The sequence below is a fragment of the Oryza glaberrima genome, chromosome 6 (genome assembly GCF_000147395.1).
Source record: "Oryza glaberrima chromosome 6, OglaRS2, whole genome shotgun sequence".
In the NCBI taxonomy this organism is placed as follows: Eukaryota; Viridiplantae; Streptophyta; class Magnoliopsida; order Poales; family Poaceae; genus Oryza; species Oryza glaberrima.
The window spans coordinates 19,548,902-19,576,278 of NC_068331.1; the positions used below are offsets into that span (position 1 = coordinate 19,548,902).

The window sequence follows — 27,377 nt, forward strand, 5'->3', positions numbered from 1 at the left end:
ATCCCACCAGCGCCCCTTCTCCTCAGGTCCCCACCAGTTTTCCACCTTCTCTCCATCCCACCAGCGCCCCTTCTCCTCAGGTCCCCACCAGCGCCCCCGGTTCTTTGGCGGTTTGTTTTCCGGTTTTCCACCGTCTTCTTCAAAAAATCGGCGGTTTAATTGGTTTTCTCCGGTTTGATTGCACGCCTGGTCCTTTAGCTGGACCTGACCGGCTGAGCTCCTGGTTCCGGTTTTCTCCGGTCAGACCACTGGTCCGGTCCCAATAACTATGGCTGTAACACGCGCCAGATCACCACGCAGTGGTGACAGACCCGCTAGTATTTAATGCACATAAACGAGCCTAAGCCAATAGCAGCGGCCGTAGCGCGTATCCGCCGGCCTCAAGCAGGCGCGTCGCGAGTCGTCCGTCCAGTTCTCTCTCTTCGTTTCTCCCTCCTCCACGTAGAGATTAGTATGCTTACAGCCTGTTGTAATACTTGCTCTAAATCCGCGTCATTGCACTTGCGCGATGGACGAAAGGCATATATATGTGGGCCCGTCGTAAGTGTTGCGTGTCGGTGCATATAATGGCCCGTCTAGAGTAAGGTGGTGTTTGGACCAGGGATAAAAATTTAGTCTTGTCACATCGAATGTTTGACGCTAATTCGAAGTATTAATTAAACATAGACTAATTGCATAAATGAGAGCTAATTCGCGAGACAAAATTTTTAAGCCTAATTAATCCATAATTAGCACATATTTACTGTAGCATCACATAGACTAATCATGGATTAATTAGGCTTAATGGATTCGTCTCGCGAATTAGTCCAGGGTTATGGAATGGGTTTTGTCATCAGTCTACGTTTATGTTAACGACCAAATTTGGTAATCCAAGAATCGGAGATGAAGAAGAAATCGAGATGGAGTTCGAGATGGAGATCGTCCTGAAAACAGAGTGAAGATCGGCTGGAGTCCGAATCGGCTACGACTAAGATTGGCAGAGTTTGAGTCAGACGGGGTTAGCTGATCAAGCCAAATCTGGTAGTATAACATTGCGTATGTTGTCGGGTTAGGTTGATGTGCTTCATGATGATTGCTACGCATGGATAGAGTCCTGAGAAGGCAATTATATCTATTAATTAGGATATTTTATGTAATTTCTTTAGAGATATGTTTGGGCAAAAGTCTGCCGCAAAGACTTATAGTATCTTAGAGTTTGTTAGAGATAGAGTCGATATGGACATATTTTGTAATTCTTGGGTATAAATAGACCCGAGCCCCATGTAATCAAACTAACACACGTTCAATACAATCTCGGCGCATCACCACCCTTTTTACTTTCATTTTGTCAAGACGAGTTCTTGCTTTCGGGTTGAGCTGCATCGGTTCCGATCTTCAACAAGAGGTAAAACTTGTTATGGCCGCTTGCGTTCTCGGGATTAGTGCTTCCATCTTTATGATACTCTAATCTTGTTTATATAATTCGTCGAGTTATCATATATCTTATATAATCTCCGGCAATATCGCTATTTAACCCTTAATCGGCTAATGTCTGTTAGTAGAAGGCAACCGATTAAGTTAAATACCGACGTTGACTTAGATTATATAAGATATCTACCACTCTATGAAACATCCAACGGCTTAATTGTCTAGATATTGTCTTTCTTTTCATACTTATAGCTGCATCAGTTGAGTTTGATCTTATTAGTCGTGATTAGAATCTCAATCTCTAGCCTGTCTTTGGTTGCCGATTAGGGTAGCATCGAGGTTTCAGCCAATCTTACCTGATTTAACTACATTTATCTTATATGCTTTACTGATATGTTAAATGTGCCCTTTATGTTAAGATCTTGTCACATTTAGATATATTAGGCTTTTTGTTTGATATATTTTACTTGCTTTAATATCTTAATATAGAGTGGTATCGGAGTATTAGCCGATACATGCTAGATCTATCTTGTTGTTAGTATATATTTCGGTCTAAGTGATTTATACTGTCTCGGCATGGCGACCGATCTATCCCAATCACTTGATTTAAGTATATATTAACATAAGGATTACATACTGTTAATATCTACAGCCGATCAAGTAGATTTAGTTCTGTCTTACTTATTAATGACTACCGATCGATGCATATATGACATCGGCTCAACGACAAATGATATGTCATCGGCACCTAGCCGATCGGCTATCGTTTATGGATTTAACCGCGGTTTCTTTGTCTTTGTTTCTTGTTGATTGAAAGATCAAATCAACTGGCACGCTCACATACCCAAAGGCAAGTTTTGGACCTGCACTAGAGTTAAGCAGATCTCCTAGGCCTCGTGTTTTTACATCAACAGTTTAATACTTCTAATTAGCGTCCAAACATGACAGGGAGTAAAACTTTAGTCCCTGATTCAAACAGGGTCTAAGGTTGTGTTCGTTGCCCCTGTTCCCAACTCCCCCTCTCTTTCTCCGCGCGCATGCTTTTCAAACTGCTAAACGGTGAGTTTTTTAAAATGTTTATATACGAAAGTTACTTTAAAAATATCATACTGATTCATTTTTGAAACAAAGATTAGCTAATACTTAATTAATCACGTGCTAATGGACCACTCTGTTTTCCGTGCATGGGACATGGGTTCCCAACCCAGGCTGCCGAACACAGCCTAACACTTCATTTATGTGGATCCACATTTGTAGTGCCACATTTTTAGTGGCATGGATCCAATTAATAAGTAAATCATCTCTATAAATTTTTTAGTATATATCATAAAAAAATATATCTAATATTTGTTCGCATTTGCAGAGATGGGTAAAAGTTGGATGTATGGAATTGATCGACATATCAAAGAACGTTGCAAATTTTATAAATGTCGCGGAAAAGGGGAAGAAATGAAGGAACAACGATTATATGACTTGTCCATGTGTAGATTGCAAAAATGAGGAGATGCTTGCCAGAAGAGTAGATATACTTTTCATCTAATATGTCGAGGATTTATAAAGAGCTGCACATGTTGGACCAAGCATGGAGAGCAAGAATCAATCAATATTGCAGATGAAACGAGCGGTGGACAAAATCAGGAAGATGAAGCTGAACTCCATTGGGCGACAGAATGGTTGATGTCAATAACTTCTTTGGAAGCAATGTTGCGTGATGGTGAGGAGCCAGATTACGACAAGAAAGATTTCATGAAGTTCGCCAGGTTGGTCAGTGATTGACAGACACCTCTATACACTAGATGCAAGGCAAAACACATGAGTAGTGGATGGAAGTTTGTTGAAGGACCTACTTCCAGAGGAGAACACATTACCTAAGACGAAAAATGAAGCAAAATAGCTTTTGTGTCTCTTAGGGATAGAGGTTCATAGAATTTATACTTGCCCAAAGAACTGCGCATATTGTACTATAAGGAATACGCCAACTTAGAGTCTTGTCTTGTGCAAGACTTCTTGATACAAGTGAAAGACAAGTTCTGACCAAGGGGGAAAAAGTTAAAGTGGGTGATCCGGCGAAGGTTGTGAGGTATCTACCTATCATCGATCGTTCCAAGATATCTTTGCCAATTCCAAGAAAGTAGAGTTAGTATATTTGCATGCCACGGATTGAAGGGCCAATGGTAAGCTTATGCCACAGATTGAAAGCTATGTTTATATACGGATTTGCATGAATCCTTTCGGAGATTTATGCAGTTGTCAAAGCACTTAGCTAGTTCTTATACCAAATTATAACCTACCACCATAGTTGTGTTTCAAAAGGAAGCGCATTATATTTTGCTTGCTAATCCAAGTACTGAAACAATCTAGTAATGATATTGATGTATTATTGGAGCTTGTAATCGATGACCTAGAAACGCTATGGTGAGACTGTGTACATACTTGGGATGTATTTAATTAGTAGGGAGAACTTCAATCTACGTACCTGACACTTGGTAACCTTTCGGGACAAACTATCAGACCCATCGTTTCGCTTATTCGCAGAATAAGCGAAATGACATATTTGCAAATGCAAAGTAATTTGTGAATAAGACTTTTATATACGTGTTCTTAGTGATTTAAAAGCAAATGCTGAAAAATAAACTTCGATAAAAAAACCTCAAAATCACTTCTAAATTTAAAGTTAAAAATTCAAATTTCGGCTGATAAGCATATGTATAAGAGAAAAGATGAGGCCCTGTGAAAGAAAATAAAGCTTGCTCGGACTATTTGGAAAATACACACAGTAAGTGGCTAAATAAGTCGCGAAAGATAGTTTACATAGGCCATAGAAGTCGGCTCCCGCTACGTCACTCGTATAGAAGAATGAACAAAAATTTTAACAATAAGAGAGAACTTCCCCCAATTCCATCGGATGTAACTAGAGAAAAGGTGGTCGACATGGTGAAGGACATACATAGAGGCTTTGACAAGAAAAGGAAATGTATTATAAGACAAAGGAGAAAAGTATGTTGGGTGGGGGGGACTCCATATTCTGGCCGCTAAGGATATTCTGTTTTTTCTTGTAGTGAATACCTTAGGCTGGCCAATAAAACGATTTTTTTAGAAAAAAAAAATGTCACGGATAAGCAACATGGTCGTCGATTCTAAACGAGAAGCCATCACTGATAAGTCATTCATAACCGGCTTCTTTATTTTGGGTTAGATTTATTTTGGGTTAGACTTATTGGTTTAGATTTTAAGCTTACATTTTAACTTCTATATATGTTTTATAAGCCAACGGTTTTAAACATAAAGTTTAATGTGGAGTTACATCCCCACTTCAAATAAGCCAAAAAATCTTCTCTAACCTGCTTTTGGTTTAACATTGTAATAGCTTTTGGCTTTGAAAAGCCAAACAAAAAAAAAATACTCCCTCCGTTTTTTAATAGATGGCACCGTTGACTTTTTCTCACATGTTTGACCATTTGTCTTATTAAAAAATTTTATGTAAATGTATAAGATATAAATCACACTTAAAGTATTATGAGTGATAAAACAACTCATAACAAAATAAATTATAATTACGTAAATTTTTTTTGAATAAGACGAATGGTCAAATATGTGAGAAAAAGTCAACGGCGTCATATATTAAAAAATAGAGGTGGTACTTGTTTGTTTAGACTTAAATTTTTTGGGTTATAAGTTGGCTATAAGTCTAAAGAAAAGAACCTAATTGACGGGTTGTATGATTCCTCGTGTGCTGGGTTAAACCTTATATATCGGTGATTGGATTTTATTTAAAGATTATCCTATCGGTGATGACTGCTTGTTCAACAGCTATTAGTTTTCACATCAGTAACCACTAATCCGTTATAAGACCCCCGCCGATATATATGAGGGTTCCTACCCCCAACATGGATAATCTATTCTGCACTAGTGTCTTATGTTACGCCCAACGCCGGACGTCTAGTTGTTGCCTCAATAATACATGAAGCAGAAATTGACCGCTTCCGCCACATGGGCGACACCGATCGACCGAGATCCGTTGAAGTGTCGTACGTCGTCTAACAGTTATAGTAGTTGACCCTAATTAATCACACACCAATTCTTCTAGACTCGTTCCTTAGGCGCTAATTAATCTAATCAACCTAAATCCTACGATTCATTTATACGTACATAGATCGATCGGCTAATTGAAGTAAACAAAAATCTCAGAAATAACTAAATTATAAATGTGGAAAATAAAACGATATACGTAGCGAGCATTCCGTCCTTCAGCAGCAGCAGGTCGTCACCCCGCGTCAACTGATACCTTGGGTGAAAAAACACGCACACGGCACATCGCAAATTCGCAATTAACACAACCTGCAGTTTCTTTCATGGACGATGCTTCCATTGTGGTTCCGTGTAAGCAGACCTATATATATATATAAGCAGAGAGCAGCCAGGAGACAGGCGCAGTCTGCAGGCAGCTAGGCAGATGCAGGTGAGAGCTTGAGAGGGTGGTGTCCGGTGAGGGAGAGCTACTAGCTTAGCTAGACGATGCCGATATGGAGCAGTGTGGACCCGGTGGCGACTGTGGCCCAGATCGCCGGCGTGGACGCCTTCGGTCTGATCAGCATGGTGACGGAGCGGGCGGAGAAGGTGCGGCGCAACAAGTACGAGTGCCGGCAGCTGGCGGAGCACGTGGAAACGGTCGGGGGGCTCCTGCATCACGTGGAGAGGGACGACCCGCGGATCGCCGCCCCGCTGGAGAAGCTGGAGGGGACGCTCCGGGAGGCCGTCGTGCTCGTCTCCTCCTGCGAGGCCAGCAGCTACTTCCGCCGCTTCTTCCGCGGCGCCAAGATCGCCGAGCAGTTCCAGCGCATCAAGGAGAAGATCGACTTCTACCTCCAGCTCTTCCCCGTCATCACCTGCATCTACACCACCAGCGTCTTCTCCAGGCATCTTGACTCAGCACCTCACACGCAGGTACGTAGATACGATCGATCGATATACCATTACCCCCAATTTACTATACCATACTCTCTCTCTCTCTCTCTCTCTCTCTCTCATTATTTTCTCACACATGTATGTACTATATGATGGTATATCATATGTTCAGAATTTGCGGAGATCCCCGTCCAATCGTTCGGCACGAGCATCACGGTCAGTCGATCGCATCATTATCTAGCACTTTTTGTTTTTTTGGATACGTCGTCGAAGACTTGAAGTCAACCATTATGAATAATTGAAAATACCAAAATGACGAGTTCGTACACATTCCCCTGTAGCTATATAAAAATCCCAACACGCGTTTTGTCTTCTAGAGCTGACAAATTATCATGCCACTTTTACACATTCACACCTACATATATCTTTTATTCTAGGGTCCTCTAAACAAAAAAAATACTCTCACCGTTTCAAAAATATAACAATATAATTTTTTGTCTATATATATGTAGACACATGCTTGTCTAGGTATATAGTTAAAATTTAAGTTATTATATTTTGGGATGGAGGTACGCACTTCGATTTTGGTCTGTTTATTACACTATACTCCTTTCGTCACATAAAAAATCAACTTAGAATTATTCTAGCAAGTACTACGAATATAGACAGAGATATGTTCAGATTCATAGTATTAGAATGTGTCACATCTGATATTAGGTTGGTTTTCGATGGGACGGATGGAGTACATATTTACTCAAAAATCATTAGGAATTTTGTGTTCTAGAGATGTCTTTTCTTTTGTACTTTTTATCAATACAACCACAGTAGTAGTCCTCACAAGCAATTTTAATGTATGCTTTGGGAAAGATGACTTGAACGTAACTAATGAGTGTATCAATATAATTTGTCACACCTCTTAGTTTAGTATGAGATTTGCTAAAATGACAATTGAAACGGGGAGTAGTAAATTTGAATTTAATATAACACATGCATTATAAATTTCATATGGCGATGATATGCGTGTATGTAGTATATATATCTTCTATAAGTAAATTAATTTGCCTCAACACATAAGTATATAAGCTTCATAATACATTTTACAAGGTCGATATAATCATGGTTAATTATTTGCTGTATCGATAATATTGTTTAATTCAGATTAGTAAATGAAACATTTAAAAATTTAACAAAGACACAAGTGATCGCGTGAAAGCATAGTAAATTATAATCTATGATCATAATATTGTTAATTACATATCAAGGTAAATATGTTGATGTTATAGCAACACCTATCAAGTATATTCTAGAAACACATACCACTTGTGTTGTTCATTATTGTTATTACAAATTTAAGCTAATTACTGCAAACAATAAACAACAATATCGTTAGTAAATACTGTGCTAACGATGTATCTGATTGCAGTTGGTCTAACGGAGATGAAGATTACACATATTCTGAAAGACCGCAAGCCAGAACCGAGCCTATTGCAGTTGCAACTAGAGAGGATAAATCAGGTGCGCATGCACTTTGTTCCTAATTAGTAGTGCCAAACATTAAGCATAAATTTTTTATTAGAAAAACAAGTTCATAAAATCTATATAGGTTTACGATATAATGATTGTCATTTTCAAGAAACAAATACATCATTTTCTGAACTAAGTATATATCTATAAGAAAATATATAGTAACTTCAGTTTTTGTTTAAAAAAACAAATTATGTTCTAAATATAAATATTTATGATTAGAGGAAGTATTTTTTTGGGGATCCGCCCTCTTGCATTGCAAGTTTTTTTTTAACGACGGCAAAGCTTGCCATTCATTGAATAAAGTATAGAGCAATATTTACATGCTCTTGCATGCAAATATCTCTTGTGTTTCTTGTGTCCATGCTTTCTCTTACATTAGGGCAGTCCCAACCCTCCACCTAGGATGGCGTCTATGACATTAACTACATTGCCATGTAAGACTTTTAGCTTACATGGCACTATATTAATTAAGAGAGAGAGTGAAGAGAGGAAGAAACCGGGTCTCATGCAAGACACAGCTTCAACACTAGAACCTATGCACTAGACAACATCAAATTTTGCATTGGAAGAGAATAGTGTCTTCATAATAAATGGAGAATAAATATGATTGGTAGAGAAAAGAGATGATGTATTTATTAATGTCCCACTTTAAGAAACCATGGGTTGTAGAGTGTAGTTTCTATTGTGATGTCTAATTGACATGGCACCATAGACACTGCTTATGGACACTATAGGTTGGGACTGCCCTTAGGGGCATATTCCTGGTAGGACGTCTTCGTCTATTTTGTATAGCACTATCCTGGCATGGAGCGGTTTGAAATCTTTTAACTTGATTTAGCTTTTTAGCGCTTGTAAAAGGAAGTAAGTTATTATATTAGCACATGGATAATTAAGTATTAGTTATTACAAACTTTAAAAATAAATTCATTTGATTTTTTTTAAAAAGAAACTTTTATATAATTTTTTTTACAAAAACCACACGATTTAAAAATTAAAAAGCATGCTAATGAAAAATGAGAAAGTTGTAGGTTAAAGTTGAAGAAAAGGACACAGCCATGTCGCACTCCTAGAACTACAAATACTTTGCACGATGTATCACAAAACTATAGATTTAAAAACTTGTTTTACAAAACTAAAGATTCAGTGCATTCGCTTATCACAAAACTACAGGTACTTTGCACAATATATCATAAAACTACAGATTTGAGAACTTGTTTCACAATACTACAGATTTAATATCTTCATTTATCACAAAGCTACAGGTTTAGTGACTTCATTATCACAAAACTGCAGGTTTTAGTACTGTTAAAACCTGCAGTTTTGTGATAATGGAGAAACTAAATATGTAGTTTTGTAATAAATATTAAAGATACTAATTGTGTAGTTTTATGATGAATGAATACACTAAATGTATAGTTTTTATGAAACAAGTTCTTAAATCTATAGTTTTATGATAGACTGTACAAAGTACATGTAGTTTTGTGATAAACAGAGACACAAAATATGTAGATTTGTGAAACAAACTCTTAGATATGTAGTTTTGCGATAAATTATGCAAAAGACCTGTAGTTTTGTGTAAAATTTTGTTCTCCCAAGTTGGCAAGTGGCTTCAAGTTAATAAATCATGTCTACATTTTTCCTCTATTTGTTTTTAATCCATCAATTTACATGTAAGAACCCTCGAGAAAGAAAGTAATTCTCACAAGGAGTTAGTCGATATTACACCCTCAAAGCATCCCAAGGGTCTAAATAACCCCTCAACTCCAAATTGGCTCCTATAACACCCAATATACATAAACACCATTTCCAAAAAGAAAAATGCTTCAACGGTTAAACCAGACCAAACAGCACAATATGGTTTAGGTTTAGGCTACTCTCATTTATCGTAAGAAAGCTCATGAGCTAGCTCGTGGGGCTTAGAAGGTCATTCCAAACGGCCTCATTTTTTTCTTATACTTATACTTATTAGCCAAAATTTTAATTTTCAAACTTAAATTTAGAGGTAATTGGGATTTTTTTCTTCATAGTCTATTTTTCAACCTTTGTTTTTAGATCATTAAAAACACGTATATAAAAGTTTTATTCATAAATTATTTTTTATTTGCAAATATACCGTTTTAGTATTTCCTCGTATCGGCCAAACGATGAGGCTGAGAGTGTGTTTTGGAACAAAGTCTTAGTTGGAGGGGTTTTGTTCATGTGCATGTTTTTAAGTCGGTTTGGCCCTTTGATGCCAGATTACACAACAATCCACCACAACACCGGTTTGGCCCTTTGTTTTTAGCCGCCATACTCCACCGCCGGCGATGCCCGAAGACTTGCCGAAGCGGAAGAAGACCCGGGGAGAGATTTTCTTCGGTCCAACAAAAAGTACCACGAGATACTGGTACTTTAGGGTACTGAATCGTTTCGGATCATTGGATCTAGTTGGGCAGCGTAAGCATTGTTTAAATCCAACGATAAAAAACGATTTGGTACTGTAAGGTATCAGTCTCTCGAGATATTTTTTATTGAACCGGAGCAAATCTCCTCCGAGAAAGTCGGATCTAGATAAATTGATATGAAAGGACGATTAGAGTTAACTTCTCTAATAATTCTGTCCCTATATTATCTGTTTGAGAAATTTTCTTCTATTTTATCGCGACCATGCATGGTACAGATACATATAATTACATACAAATACAAGATTACCCTTGCATGCAGGTCATCATAACTTGAACAAAGATGGAGTCGATAAGGCATCTTCAAGCAATGATGATATTGGACACCTATTGACACCAGCCCACCAAGGTTAATTTAATTCTTAAACTTCTACGTATTTAAGAAATAGATGTAAATAATGAATTAAGAAAAAAATATTAAGTAGTTTTGAAGCAACATTAGTTTCTGGTTTGCTGATGGCTAGGGTGAAAACCCTTCTCTAACCTCACTTAATTCAGAGTAATTTATTTTCTTACAGCCGCAGGGTTTTCATTGTTCGACTTATTTCGGATAGTGGATGCTACAGATAACTTCTCGCTGGAAAACAAGATCGGCGAGGGTGGGTTTGGTCGTGTTTACAAGGTAACTATATCTATGCATACTTGTCAAAAAAAAGGAGAATCACACACATTTCAGAATCAACTAGTGGATGACTAGGCGGTAGCAGCAGGATGGTGGGGGCCTCCTAATCTGGAGCACCCAAACTCAGGACGACTTGATTCACACAGTCCCTGAGCTTGGGCTGTCCTGATCTGGAGCCCGTGAGCTCGTGGCAGCTGGTATCGCAGGCAGGTCGATCGGACCAGCGTGCATGCATGGTATAGATGACTATAAGACCTGCTCGGCACGGCCCGACCTAGGCACGGGCTAGGCACGGCACGGTCGGCACTTCAGGCCGTGCCATGCCGGCCCACGTACCGCACCTCAGGCCCAGGCACAACCCACCGTGTGTCGGCCCAAAGGCACGAGTGGCCTATCGTGCCTTCTTTAAAATAAGTCTATTTATCCTTCCTCCTCTTTGGGCTGTGACACACACATATATATATATAGCTAAAATAAGTTTATATTACGTTCCTACTCTTTGAGCCGTGCCATATAATAAGTCTATTTTGCCTCCCTATTCTTTGTGCCCACTCGCCGACTGGTTCGATGGGGATCTGGGTGAATCGAGTGGCGGAGGTGGTGCTTGATAGACTGGGAACGGGGGATGACAAACTAGGTTTTGGGGGTTGGTTGCTTGACTTTTTTATACAGTACACCTGCTACTTTATTTTTCGTGAGTTTGACCACCACAAAAGTAGCAAAATTTCATTTTGTTCAAGAGAAACCCATAGAAATATGCCAATGTTCTTGTGGGTTTAACTAAACAACATATACTTTTTGGGACAATTGCTCATTTGACCCCGTCTTTCAAAATCGGAGTTGTCATTTGACCCTGTTTCCATAACACCGTTAGGGTTCAATTTATAAAAGATTGAAAGAAATGTATTTATATGCCAAACTAACAAAAATACACATAAGAACACAACAATACTATATCCCCGAATTCCTTCTTCATTCATGTCTGGATACTCGTGTGGCGGATATTACCGAGGCGGGGAACGGTGGCAGCGGCGATGGCGACAACGGGGAGCAGGGGTGATGGTGGGAGCAGCGGAGGCATCAGCCTGCGGTAAGAGTGGCGGCAGCAGTAGGAGCAAGGGCGGCCGCGACGATGCACGGTGGGAGTGGCAGCTGTGACGGTGAAGAGTAGGGGTGCCGGCGGGAGCGACGGAGGCGTCGGCCAGCGGTGGGAGCGGTGACGGTGTCGGCGAGCGGTTGGAGCAGGGGTGACCAAGGTGGCGCGCGGTGGGAACAGTGGCAGCGGTGGCGACGGTGGGTAGCAGGGGCGACGAAAGCGCATGGCTATCCTGTGTTCTACTTTTTCTGTGTATTTTTTTATTGGATGCAATTTGGGATTGAAAAAAAAGACCAATATGCTGTTAAAATATTTTAAATGTTCAGCCATAAATATGTCAAATTTTGTTAATTTGATTTTATCAAATTTGTCAATTTCAAGCCAAAACTATTAAATTTGTCTCGAATCTATTAAAACTATGCTAAATTGATTACAAATATGTCAAAAGTTCGGATAAAAAAAAGAAGCACGATGAAATGAGTAAGTTCAAAAAAGATAATTTGCCCCTTAGTCAGGGGCGGGTACAGGAAATATAGTCATTGGGGTCATTACTCAAATATGGTGGTGCCAATGTATATATAAGAGAGTAATTCTTGTTTCCAAAGTGTATTTGTAAAGAGATTAGCAAGAAGTCATTGGTGTTAGTTGACACCAATGCCTACACTCCACTGCCCTTAATTACTTAACACTGTTATCTTGTCTTCACTGTTATCTCATTCAATTTTGAAAAAGGATCAAATAAGCCAACTTGAAAAGGTAGGATAAAATTGTTAGTTAAGCTTTAGAATAGGGTTGAATGATCGATTGCCTCTATATTTTTTTTAGTAGGTCGTCTGTGGGATTTATAGAACAGGCTTGCTTTGAAGTCTGAGCGGATGCGAGCAGACGAGCACATCCATAAACGATCATCTACCCAATTCACAGAGTTTAGCGTAACTGTAGGATCGGAGCCTAGCTATGTACTCGCTTATAATATATATGCAATCACCACAATTAATCTTAATCCAGATTGGTAGCATGCTGCATGCCTTCCCCAATGCATAGCCTTCCGTATTCCTTTTTTAATAAAGAAGGCTTTATTGATTTTTGACAATTACTACATCAAGACTATAAGTTTGCTCTAAGACCACTTGGAGCATGCCTTCTATATTTCATATGGTTTACTTTCCTCTATTTGATCACTTATCAGGGACAACTGAATGGACTTCCAGTTGCTGTCAAGAGATGCTTCGTGGAATCGAGCCCAGAGCGTCTGTCTGACTTTGAAAACGAGATTAAATTCATTCCTAGGCTCCAACATAGAAACATCGTGACGCTCAAGGGATACTGCATCGAAGGAAAAGAAAGGATCTTGGTTTACGAGTATATGCAAAACAAAAGCCTCGATAAATTCATATTTGGTATGTTTTGACAAGTCCCCAGAGGATTATGTTCTTAAATAACTAAGTCTATAAATGATTTAATTTGTACCCTGATCTCATAATCACCATTCTGTTAAACACATTTATCAGGCCCAAGAACCGATTGGTCTCTCTACTGGGATAGGTTGTTTGCGATAATTGAAGGTATAGCTCAAGGGATTGTGTACCTTCACTTGCACTCGGGGCTAAAGATTATCCACAGGGACCTTAAGCTCAGCAATATTCTATTGGATTCTGAAATGAATCCTAAGATTTCTGATTTTGGTACGGCAAGATCCGGTTTTCCGAACAAGGGTCGCAGGACAGACACTGTTTCAGGAACATAGTACGAAAGCAAATTAATTATTATACGTATTTTATTATATAGTACTGAGAACGATAATTAGTCACATTATTTTTCTTATTCTATCTTGCAGCGGTTACATGGCTCCGGAATATTCAACCAGAGGAATATTTTCGGGTAAATCGGATGTGTTCAGCTTTGGCAGCCTGCTTCTTGAGATCGTAAGTGGAAAGCGGAACGGAACTTGGTACTCGATTAGAGAAAGGAAATCCATAAGTCTTCACGAATATGTAAGTAGACTCAGTCTGTTGTCTCATATGAGAATATTTTCTTCTGATATTTTACTTCTGTTTATCCTCCCATTAACTTGATACTTCAAAACAAAAACACACTCAACCTTAAACTTGGAAATGGCTTATGCTTGTGGAAGTAGGGCCCACCCATCAGCAGCTAGCCCCTCCTTTTAAAATGGTAAAATTTAGATATAGTGCACTTAGCTTGCGATCTTTGCTACCAGACACCTACAAAACGTGATGTGGTTGTAAGACACCCCAAATACCTCGTAATTTGCTAAGGTGCTAAGGGACACCACAACCAATATTTTGTTATATTCAAACCGAATGGAAAGAAAAACATTTAGAAAAGAAGAATTTACTGCTATGGCAACAGCTTGTAATGGCCGCTCCCGTCAACATCGTTCCCGCTGCCACAAACTTTTATCACAAAACTACAGATTTAAGAACTTGTTCAACAAAATTACAGATTAAGTGTCTTCGTTTATCACAAAACTACATGTACTTAACATAATATATCACAAAACTAGATATTTAAGAACTTGTTTAACAAAACTACATATTTAATATCTCCATTTATCACAAAATTACATGTTTAGTATCCTCATTATCACAAAATAACATATTTTAGCATTGTTAAACCCTGTAGTTTTGTGATAATGGAGACACTAAATCTGTAGTTTTATAATAAATGAAGACATTAAATGTGTAGTTCTGTGATAAACAAATATAGTAAATTTATAGTTTTTTGAAATAAGTTCTTAAGTCTGTAGTTTTGTGATAGATTGTACAAAGTACCTGTAATTTTGTGATAAATGGAGACACAAAATCTATAGTTTTGTAAAACAAGCTCTTAAATCTGTAGTTTTGTGATAAATTATACAAAATAATTTACTCTAAAACTATATATTGTTTGATATACGGAGTATTGAAAACTAATCACAAAACTATTGATTCCACAGTTTAGAGCCGTCGTAACACTACTGCTCTCTTTGAGTTGCAAAAGCCTTCCATAAAATTAGTGCTAATTACGTGGTTTTGCAATAAAATAACTTAAATATGTAATTTCATAATAACTTTGGTGCTAAATTTGAATTTTTTTGATATATCCCTTAAGCAAGGAGTATAAATAAGTAGTTTTACCATTGTTTGGTTAAGGTTTTTTAGTATTATGAAATATATTCTTTTTAATATTGAGTCAAAGTCAGTTTTCCACCAACTCTGCTATTCATGTCGACCAAAACCATCTTGAACAATAGAAGGGATCAAACTTGTCTGGTACTAAAAAGATAAGGATGTGTTCTAGCTATCCTATATTTAAATTGTAGGATCAAACTTAGACCAAACAAAGAATTTAGGGGAAAAAGCTTTTTTATTATTATTTGAATGTTGAAACTATTCAATTAAGAAAATAGAAGGAATGAACAAGGTATTATATAGTAGTCTCTCCGTCCCAAAAGTATTACAATATGGAATAGGTTTGGTCAAGAGTTATTGTACCATCCTACTATGTTGTAATTACAATTTGAATTTCAGAGGGATTAGTAAATAATTATTTCTGTTTGTTAAGTAGTACTCCCTTCGTCCCATAAAATAACAACATAGGACCGAATAGCGTCTAATTCGGTTCTAGATTGTTATATTATAGGATTGTGGGCATTTTGGTGCACTACAAATTTATTAGTATCTTGAATAATAATAGTATGGATTTGGATTGAAGACAAATTATTGATAATACCAATAATCAATTTGTCACTAATCTGGAACCTTCTTCTAATTCAAACATGTATAATTAAATCTCTACCCTACTAAAAAATTAGTAGTACCAAAACATACCAAGAATTTGGTACTACCAATGATTTGATAAGGCAGAGAACCAAATAGCCTCTGTATCATAAAATGTCTTGTAGATTGATATATTACATGGAACAAAATTTATACCGGCCTGTACAAAACCGATGTAGGCATGGAGGCTGGTGTTCGAGGAGAAGAACCCGAAGAGGCTGATCCGGTCGTCCCTGCGCATCAGCGTGGGCGGCGACGCGCCACACCTGATGGGCCAGATTGTGGGCTGCGCGCACATCGCGCTGCTGTGCGTCCAGGAGGACCCAGAGGACCGCCCGTCCATGTGGGACGTCGTGCTGATGCTCCACGGCGGCGTGGCAGCGCTCTCGGCGCTGCCGACGCCGAAGCAGCCGGCGCGCCGCTACGGCGGCAGGGAGCAGCGCCCCAAGTTCCGGGAGGTCCTGGCAAATGGCCACGACTGGGACAAGAAAACAGTCACCGTCCTCATGAGGTGATACTATTAATTAGTACTCCCTCCATCTCAGAATATAAAAAGTTTTAAGGTTGGACACGGTTATTAAAAAAGTAAGTAGAAATGAGTGGTGAAAGGTTATAATTAGATAAAGGTGGAGGTAGGTGGAAAAAATAAATGGTGTAGGATTATGATTGGTTGTGAAGAGAATGTTGGTGGAGAAAATGTTATATTTTGGGACAAATGACGAGGGTTTAAAGTTATTATATTTTAAGACAGAGAGAGTAATTGTATACATCGCATATATATAAGCCAATCCACTTCCTATTTGTTCATCGATTCAGCCAATGAAAATTAATACTATGAAATACTGCCTGTACTCCTAGCTAAAGTTGAGCGGTTTGAACGGACGTTGTTGTTGGCTTTGGTTTAAAAAAACCAATGTATTGTAAGCCGCTTTAGGCTTTGGATAGATTTATTTATAGATACATGTAAATGCTTGATTTATATCTAAATTCATATGAGCGTTATTGAATGGCAAATTTTGCTATAGGACACCGTAACTTCGCGGTTTTAGCTATAGGATACCGCACGGAATGACTTTTGGGGGAAAACACTCCCAAAAGTTGAATATTCGCTGATGGACACCGCACGGTTGAAGGGGAGAGAAATCGTGTGAAATATTAAAATGACCTTGGACCTACATGTCAGCTCTCCTATCTCTCTTCTCTTTCCCTCCTCTTCTCTCTCGCTCGCCACATGAGGACGACGACGGTGGGCAAGTGAGGTCTGGCTGTGGCGACGGGAGGGCGCCCAGACAGCGGTGCTGGCCACCGATGGCGCCCCTCCCTCCTCACTCCGCGCGCTGCAGCCGTTGCCGTCCAGCCGCGCCGCCACTCCTCCACACGCACCTGCCACCGCCGAACCTCGCCTGTTGTCCGGCCGCCGCCGCTGTCCAGGCGTGCCGGCGCCGGCGCTCCTCCGCGTGCCGCTAGTCGCGTCCGCTCTAACCTCGCCCTCCCGCCACCGCTGCTGCCGCCGGACCTCGCCTGCCCACCGTCGTCACTAGCATATGGGATAGAGAGAGAAGAACTGATATGTGAGCCCAAGAGCATTTCTGATATTTCATGTGATTTCTCTCTCCTCTTGAACCAGAAATTATTACTTTAATGCATACCGTATCCACCAACAAATATCCAACTTTTGGGAGTGTCTTTCCCTAAAAGTTACTTCGTGCGGTGTCCTACATCTAAAACCGCGAAATCACGATGTCCTGTAGTAAAATTTGCCTTATTGAATCTACGTATGGGATGGAGAGGATAAAATATCTTATAATATCACTACTACAAATATTTTTCCAGGTGGCCAAAATTGATAAACACATGCTGACGGCATTCCTCCTGGCATTAAAGGACTGTAAATTTCATGTTTTTTCGCAGACAACCTCCATGTTTTTTCGCAGACAACCTCTTAAGTCATTGGCCTACGAAAATCTTTTCCAACGCTAAAAGATATCGCAGCCGTCCGGGCACCTGCGAAAATCCTTTTCGGTGCTAAAAAAAATCATAGCCAACACCGCTCCTCGCCTATCGCCGCCTGCTAATCTCAATAGGACCCACGAAAGTCCAATCCAGGCCAGAAAATGCATAGCATTCACATTCACAAATTCACAGAGTATTCACATTCACAAATCATCATCGTCGTGGTCACCAGGTCCGCCTCTCGTCTCCAAATCTGCATGAGGCAAAGTAGCGGGAGTCAAGGAGCTAGCAGTCACCAGGTCATCTTCACCTCAACGGGTGTGTGTCGTAGTGGTGGTGGTTGTCGCGGTCACCGGATCCCGAGCATGACTTCGCCGGAACCATCGCCGCCGAGACCAGCAAGGGTGAGCCCTATCCACCATGGTCGTTGCCATTGTCGTCACTGTTACAGCCCTCGCTTGTTAGAAATTAATCTTGTTGTTTAAATGTTAAACTGTAGTTAGTGGTATACGTGCTCATCGTGTTGCGTGGTGGTAGCCAAGAGTGGTGGCATGATGTGTATGTACGTGTGTGTTAGAATTAGTTTTGAATGTGTGTGTGGCCAGGTGTTTGGTCGATCGAGTCATTGCGCAAGTTTAGGAGCAGGAAGAGGTCATAGTCTGTTTTGCATGGATGCATGCATCGGCGGATTAGATACCTGCAACTGAACATGTGAGTGTGGTGTTCTATATGCAAGGAGATGTGGCCTGCATATGTAGGGAAGTGATTAGTGGATAAGCCATGCAATGTTTGGCTGGGTAGTGCGGCTAGAACATGGCTTAATGTGTGCTATTTAGGCAGTGTATTAGCTTGTGTTTTGTGGTGTGATTAATAGCAGTGCGCTTGTGAGTGCTGTGGTGTGCTGGTGTGCAGCACAAAAAAATTCTTTAGTCCAGTGTGTTTGTGTTTTTCATTCTCACTTGTGTGCTTGTGTAAGAGGAGCCGAATCATCGGTTAGCCAACAGTGGTATCAGAGCTCAGGTGCCATGTCTGGAGATGGTGTGTACACGCCGCCGCCGATCCGTCACAGCAGCGGCGGCAACGGCGGGGATGGCAGCCTAGGCGGCCATGAGCTCGTCGTGCAGCAAGTGAAGGAGGCGGGGGTGACGTTACGCTACCCCATGCTCGGGGAGAACAACTACAGCGTTTGGGCGGTGAAAATGAAAATTTTCATGCGCGCACAAGGTGTGTGGGCTGCCGTGGAGGGCAACGCAGCCGATGAGAAGATGGATCAAATGGCTCTCGCCACCATTGTCCAAGCTGTGCCGGAGGCCATGGTGATGGCCATATCCGAGAAGGAAATGGCGAGGGAGGCGTGGGATGCCCTCAAGCAGATGAACATGGGTGAAGAGCGTGTCAAGAAGGCCCGAGTACAAACTCTCAAGAGAGTGCTTGATGGTATGTACATGGGTGAGGGTGATAATGAGAAAATTAATGATTTTGCTTTGAAGGTTACCACAATCATGAATGAGATTCGTTCTCTCGGCACGAAAGTGGAGGAGACCACCGTCGTGGAGAAGCTCTTGCATTCCGTTCCCGACAAGTTCTAATCCCTCATAAGCACCATCGAGCAGTGGGGGGATGTGTCGGAGATGACGGTGACGGAGACAATTGGATGTTTGCGAGCGTTCGAGGAGTCCTCCAAGGAGCGACGTCGTGAAAACGCAGGGGAGGAGCAGCTGCTTATTGCAGGGGCTGAGCAACGGCTCACACGCGCTGAGTGGGAGGCCATTGTTGCTGAAGAGAAGAAGAGCTACAAGGCCTCTGGCAGTGTCACGAAGAAGTTTCGCAGCAAGTTCGACAAGTCGAAGATTGAGTGCTACAGGTGTGGCAAGTTTGGACACTTCGCTGATGAGTGTGACGAGCCACGGAAGATGACTAAGGCAGTGGCGCAGCTTGCAATTGCAGATGCTGATGATGAGCCAACATTACTTTGAAGCCGATGACAAGGTGTTCACAAATAAAGCCAACAAGATTGTTAGAAATTAATCTTGTTGTTTAACTGTTAAACTGTAGTTAGTGGTATACGTTCTCATCGTGCTGCATGTTGGTGGCCAAGAGTGGTGGCATGATGTGTATGTACGTGTGTGTTAGAATTAGTTTTGCATGTGTGTGTGTGGCCAGGTGTTTGGTCGATCGAGTCATGGCGCAAGTTTAGGAGCAGGAAGAGGTCATAGTCTGTTTTGCATGGACGCATGCATCGGCGGATTAGATACCTGCAACTGAACGTGTGAGTGTGGTGTTCTATATGCAAGGAGATGTGGCCTGCATGTAGGGAAGTGATTAGTGGATAAACCATGCAGTGTTTGGCTGGGTAGTGCAGCCAGAACATGGCTTAATGTGTGCTATTTAAGCAGTGTATTAGCTTGTGTTTTGTGGTGTGATTAATAGCAGCGCGCTTGTGAGTGCTGTGGTGTGCTGGTGTGCAGCACAAAAAAATTCTCTAGTCCAGTGTGTTTATGTTTTTCATTCTCGCGTGTGTGCTCATGTGAGAGGAGCCGAATCATCGATTAGCCAACATCGCTGTCATTTTTGCTGTCTTAGGTCGTCATATCGTAGTCATGGTGGAAGAGCACCTCGCCACCTCCTGCTCTAGGATTCGCCTTTTCCGTAGCCGCCCGCATCACACCTTGTACCCCCCTCCCCCATCACCCCCTTCGGCCTCGTTCGGTTCGGGTGTAAAAGGCCGGGATACCAGCCTTTTCCCTGGCCCCTTCGGGGAAGCCCACCACGAGGGGATAGAATCCCTGGCTTGTCAAAAAATGCATTTGGCTTAGCCCGGAAAGGTGGATTTCCTGGCCCAATACCCCACAAACCCTACGGATATTGGTCCACCACCCTGACCCGTGGAAACTCACCACACCACTGCCTCTTCTCGACTGGAGCGGCCGCGGTGGGCCACGCCTGCGCCGCCGCTGCTCATCCCATCGCGTGCCGGCGGTGGGCCGCGCATCTGCTCGTGCCGGCGCCTGCCGTCACTTCGGCCTCCTCCTCTCGCCGGAAACGACGCCGCCTCTCATCAGATCTGCCAGAGTTCAACATCGGTGTGGCCTTCTCCGTTCGGTCTCCACCATCCAGGACCTCGTCCCCAACAAGAACCTCCAGGACCTCGTCGTCATCTTCTACTACCTTGTCTAGGTATGCCAAATTCCATCCTTCTCCTGAATTGATTGGTTTGGTGGTTGGGAAGGTGAAATCTTGGGCTAGATCTGATCGATTATGTTGCGGATAGTTAATCTTGGGCTAGGTAATCTTGTGCTAATTTTACTTGTGAAATCTCTAGGCATAATCTGTGCAGTTCTGTATAAGTTGTGGCTCTGTGTATTAATTCCTGATGCTCGTGTGGATAAAGCTTGAGCATCTCTGTTGATCCATGATATACTCTTAATTTTTACCCTAACAAACTTGATACGGTTTGTGTATTAATTAGAATTCTTCATGATCCTGTGAAGCACCCAAACTTGCTTTGTCAATTCCTGGAATTAAAATGGGTAATTTACTAGGGAGATGATAGTAAAAAATTCTAGATGTCTGACATAATGTTCATTCGAAGGAAAATATTTTCTTCCTTTCCTTTTATGTTGATCAAGATATATTGAAAGGAGAGTAATCAGGTTTTGTCCCTTTATTTCCGAACAGATGTTTTTGTGGTTCATTGCTATGGATTTCTGAAAGAACATGCATCTGTTCATTTATTATATTTCTGTTGAAGGTTACACTTCAACGTAGTAACTGACAGTATGCTGCATTTTTCTTTCATTCTCTGAATATATAGTTAATCAGGTCAATATACACATAAAAATTAGAGAAAAATCTTTATTTAGCCTTGCAGAATGGAAATTAACACTCACATTACCACATGGAATTAAGTCATTCTCTGAATCGACGGAATTGCACTATATAGTCCTTCAAATGTAAAATAGAAGAAAGCTCTGCTGTTTATCAAAGATATGCTCTGCTGTTTATCTTTTTTATGCTTTGTAATCTAATCTACAGAAGTACAGAATATCCATTACTATCTTTGACATGTCAACAGTTCCTGGAATTAAAATGGATTCAAGGGCTAAACGTCGGAAGCGGGAGGAAGAGGATGATGATATGATTCTTTTCCTTTTCTCTGCTGTGCATCTTTTGGATAGTGGTGGTGGGGGGAGAGAGAAAACACCTAGGCATACATCAACCCAGACTGGTGCAGAAAAAGTGACAGAGGTACTTGAAGGGCATGTCATGAATTGCCTTGTGGCGTACCGTATGGAACCGGAGGTCTTCAAAAGTATTGCAGAATTTCTAAGAAGGAAGAACTTGGTCCGTGACACTAGGGGAGTTAGAGTGGAGGAAAAGCTTGCTATGTTCATGTATATGCTATCCCATAATGCGAGCTACCAAGATATGCAATATGAATTCAAGCATAGTGGGGCGACAATCCACCTACATATTAGGGCATTTTTCGATATAGTCCCTACTCTCACCCATAGATAATTAAGCCGCCTCTTGCAAACCAAACTCATTCAAAGATCACATCAAATCCTCGCTTCTACCCATACTTCAAGGTGCAATACTAACTTGGCATTCATGTATAATAAAATATTTTATTTCTAAAATTAAATCTTCTTATGTGTTTATATTATTCTTGCAGAATTGCTTAGGAGCAATTGATGGTACTCATGTTCCTATCACTATAAACCCTGATATGGCAGCTCCATATAGGAATAGAAAGAGCACACTAAGCCAAAATGTGATGTTAGCATGTGATTTTGACTTAAACTTCACATTCATTTCTTGTGGCTGGGAGGGATCTGCCACGGATGCCCGGGTGCTTAGGTCTGCTCAACTAAATGGTTTTCGCGTACCGATGGGCAAGTTTTACCTTGTTGATGGTGGATATGCCAACATGCCTTCATTCCTCGCACCTTACCGTGGCGTTCGATACCATCTTAAGGAGTTTGGTCGTGGTCACCGGCGCCCATCAAACTACGAAGAATTGTTCAATCAAAGCCATGCATTATTGCGTAATCACATAGAAAGGGCTATTGGAGTTTTGAAGAAGCGCTTCCCGATCTTAAAAGTAGGCACACTACACCCTATTGAAAACCAAGTTAGGATACTAGCAGCTGCTGCCGTATTTCACAACCTGATTAGGAGGTACAATGGGAATGAGGGATGGTTGGATCTTGATCATCAGCCACATGATCCACACCATATATCACCTGAAGATTTTGTTGATGTTCCAACGGGAGATGATGAGTATGGCAATGATGTCAACTCACTGAATAATCAAACTCATCAAGGAAATGTTATTAGGGACAATATTGCAATGGCGATGTGGAATGATTATGTTCATGATCATCCTAATCTAGCATGATATGTAATGAAATGTGATGTAATAAATGACTTGTGTGTTTTCCTCTTGTTTTTAGTATGATGTAATGAGATATAATGTGCTGGAGAGGCTATTATTGAAGTTCAACACTATATTATTTCGTTTCAACAAGTTCATTGAAATTTAATTGTACAGAATGATGATTGGAAGAGGTTCACCAAAATTTGCTTTCTTGCAATCAAAATCTGCTTCAAAAAGGACATCACCAAAGGGTCATCAAGTTAGGGGAACTTCACCAAAAGCCATTGTCTCACAAAAGAAGACTGCAGCACAACGTGGTATCTTATTATTTATGCACTATTTCTTTCTAAATTCTTTGTTGTACAAAAGCATTTCCTGAATTATTTCCTATCTTTTTCTATTTATTATTTGTGCAACAGTAGAACAAGCAAGAGCTTCCTGGAACTCCACGCTGGAGAAGGGCTTAGTTGATGTTATGCACGAAAACATGAACACTTTCTGTAGGACACAAAATGGATGGTCACCTGAAGGGTGGAAAAGGATTGTGCAGGGTTTTCATGATAAGTTCCCGCACATTTGTTTTTCAAAAGGACAAATTCAAGATAAAGAAAAGGAGCTTAAGAGAGACTATAGGTGCTTAAAAGATGCAAGCACACAAAGTGGGGCATCTTGGGACAAAAAACTCGGGATGATTATTGCTGATGATCCTACAGTTTGGGATCATATTATTCATGTAAGTTTCTTGAACTATTGAATTCCGTGCAATTGTTGAATTGTCTCTCCTCATATATATCTTGTTATGTTCTGTCATGTTCCTTTACTTTCTATATTCTACTTTTGCCTCATAATTAACTTAGTTTCTTTTTCATCTCTAAAACTTAACAGTCTTTCCCTCAAGCTAAGAAGTTCCGCAACAAACCATTTCCAATCTTTGAAGCTTTAGGAGAACTATATGATGGTAATTTACTAATTCTCAGATCTATCCATAAACCATTCGAACTATTTTTCACTTATTATCGGCAGCATTTCTTTTCTTGAATAGGTCAAACTGCTGAGGGCCTCTTGAACTTTACATCCCTTCAGCCAACAAATACACTAGATCAGTCAAGAAACACAGAAGATGATATTGTTACACAAGTAGGTGCTGATGATTTGCTGATGGAGAACAATCAAGATGACCTGAACAATGATGATCCAATCACAGCAAGTGAACAATCAGAAGTTGAAGTGTCAAATCAGTTAAATCAAAGAAGACAAACTGTCAGTACATCAAGGAAACCTCCTAAGGATAAAAGAGAGAAGAACCCAAAAAGACATAAGCAAAATGGGAATGTGGCTGATGCAATGGAGAAATACATAAAGCTGCGACATAAACAAGCTGAGGAGGAAATGGTACGGGAAAAAGAGGCTACAAAGCAAGTTGATGAATTTTCAATCAAGAAATGTATCAATGTCTTGAGCACAATGAATGAACTATCCCCTGAGGAAAATGCCCGGGCATTTAGTGTTTTTAAGGATGCTCAGAACAGAGAAATCTTTATCAGTGCTAATCCAACTGCTAGAATTTTGTGGCTGAAACTTCAGATGGTGAGTAACATTTCTGATTATGATATTTTATTTTCATTAGTTTCATCTTAGCATGCTGTCTTACTTGGTTGACATTTCTGATCCCCTACTTACCTGGTTTTCTTGTATTGGCAGGGTTGTTTTACATGAGATTGGGTGCTTTTGTGAGGTATGTTTTGCCTAAAGTTTCATTTATGTTGATATACATGAATAGCATGATGATAGTGATCAGCCTTTTTTCATTTCTCCTGTAGTCCTGTTGAGCTTGACATTGTTGTCATCAGTCCAACTTCTCTGTACATTTTTTTTATGCTTTACTGTCGGCATTAAGCTACCATAGTCCTGCTATGTCATATCTTTGTAAAATAAACTTATCTGTGGGCCAACATTGTTCTCCTCCTAATGTGCTATCATTTTCTTGATATTGTTCTATATTGGAAGTTTTCTGTTGTTGTGATCACCTGTAAAAACTTATCAGAGGCTTGTTTCTAGATGCTGCAACAGCTGTTCTTTGGCTGCCGTGTCTGTGTCTTTTTTTTAATCTTTTCTTGGGGTCACAATGCTCATCATTTTCTCCTCTCAGGTCATGGAGCTAATATTATTAGGTGAAGATCAAATGGTGTCAAAGATAGGACAACAGTGCATGCAGTTACCATCTTCATTTCTTAAATTTGTGGACAAATCAGATTTTGGAACCTAGGAACCTAGTTTGTGGTTGTACTCAGTGTTCTAGGTGTTAATGTCACTTGCTAATCACTAGAATTTAAATGCGTGGGGTACATTGGCAACTACTATATATGCTTGTAATATTGTTTGGAGGGCACAGATTGACTTACCACATGCGAATGTCAACTGCTACATTGAATAGCAGTGTTAACTATCGTTTTAAAAAGCTTGTCAGTATTTTCATTTTCTTTATTTAATGAACTATTTTCTTAATTTTGGTTTTCTTCTGTACATGCCATTGTAGAAATTAGTTATCAGCTTTTTTTTTGAAATTTCGTATTATTTTGTGTGATTTTGTAGTTTGATTCTATTCGTAAGTTCAGATGTGCTATCTATGCTCAGTTTTTATTTAAAGAGATGTGTTTGCCCTGCTTTCCCTGCTTTTCCCCTATTTTCCCCATCCGAATAGCATGGGGGTTTAACACCCAACGTGGAAGTAGATTGGGTGGTGGGAGGGGATCCACCCAATCTTGGACTGGTGGTGTTTTCCCCAGGGAAATCCCTCCCCACGTGCCGAACGAGGCCGAACGGGGACCGCGCTGACGCCATCTCCCTTCTACTGCAGTGCTGCCGCCACCACCGCCCCTCAGCTGGCTTCAGATCCACCATCTCGTGCTACGGGCATGATCGACAGAGGTGGCGGTGGAGGAGGATAGGTACGCTGCGTTTTGAAGGGGAGGGAGGAGGTGTTTCGGCCTTTCAGGTTGTTTGAGGTGGGGGCAAAGGAGGCGGATGGTCGTCACAACCAATTTTCAGTCGGGATTAAAAATCTCTTAGTAATGTATTCCTAAATTTATATTAAAAGTCAAAGCAATTTAATCAAGTCAATATATCAGAAAATTAAAAATTTCCTTTAAAAAATCATGGCTAGAAATATTTTTATAATATTTTCCGTGCTATAAAATACTCTCTGAAATTTCCTGTGAATTTTTGGAGCTCAAGAAATAATTTTAATATCACAAAGTTCATTTAATCAATCAATTAAATCTATTATCTACTAAAATTCCATGAAACTTCCTATAAACGCTCCTAAGCCACCGCGTGGTACTCCTACAAACGCTTCTAAACTGCCACATGGCACTTTTTAATCTAACTGTCGATTTTCACTTAAATTGGTGGGCCCGCTATTTTGGACCATTAGATTAGATCTATTTAAAAAAGTCTCAGCTTCATAGAAATTATTTACTAGAAAAATTAACGTACATACTGGAGATACCCTTTTTTTTTTTGACAAATTGTCCCTTTTCAAAAACATATTGCGAAAGTAGCCCGTTCAAAAAATTTCAACCAAAAATAGGCCGCGGACTCAGCGCCAAGTATCCTGGCGCTGAGCTTGGCCAGAACAGCGCCAAATACCATGGCGCTGAGCCTTGCCAGAGTGGCGGCCCAGCTTTTCCCCCACACCTACGTGGCACGGATCTCAGTGCCACCTACATTGGCGCTGAGATGGCCAACCTCAGCGCCATTTCCTTTAGTGCTGAGCTTCGACCCTTAGCCGCCCGCGCCAGGCTCACCCAAGCAATCCCTCTGTGCGGTCGGGTCGGGGATTTCAGCGCCAAGTACACTGGCGCTGAGATAGCCGCCCGTGCCGGGCTCGCCCAAGCATCCCCTCTGTGCGGTCGGGTCGGGGATCTCAACGCCAGCTATAATAGCGCTGAGACATTCAATTTCAGCGCTTAGTGCACTGGCGCTGAGATAGCCGCCCATGCCGTGCTCACCCAAGCATCCCCTCTGTGCGGCCGAGTCGGGGATCTCAGCACCAGCTATAATAGCGCCAGCTTCGGCACTTAGCCACCCGAGCCGGGCTCGCCGAAACAGCTACTTTGTGTGGCCCGGAGGGGATCTCAGCGCCAGCTGTAATGGCGCTAAGGTATTTAACCTCAGCGCTGAGGTGGTTCATCAGCCGCTGGCATACAGCCACTGCCACTGCCGCAGCATATACATCCATTCATCCATCCATTCACAAACATCA

At 40.8% G+C, this 27,377-nt stretch overlaps 1 protein-coding gene across 1 annotated transcript; it reads left to right on the forward strand.

The window, feature by feature from the left end:
* The first annotated feature begins 5,774 nt into the window (after window positions 1-5,774).
* Window positions 5,775-16,650, forward strand: LOC127776025 (cysteine-rich receptor-like protein kinase 44). The gene is made up of 9 exons (XM_052302345.1): window positions 5,775-6,351; window positions 6,485-6,528; window positions 7,736-7,827; window positions 10,543-10,629; window positions 10,799-10,902; window positions 13,188-13,398; window positions 13,510-13,744; window positions 13,836-13,992; window positions 15,960-16,650. Exons 1-9 carry the CDS (start codon window positions 5,923-5,925, stop codon window positions 16,293-16,295), a joined length of 1,695 nt encoding a protein of 564 aa, XP_052158305.1. The 5' UTR covers window positions 5,775-5,922; the 3' UTR covers window positions 16,296-16,650.
* Window positions 16,651-27,377: the final 10,727 nt, after the last annotated feature.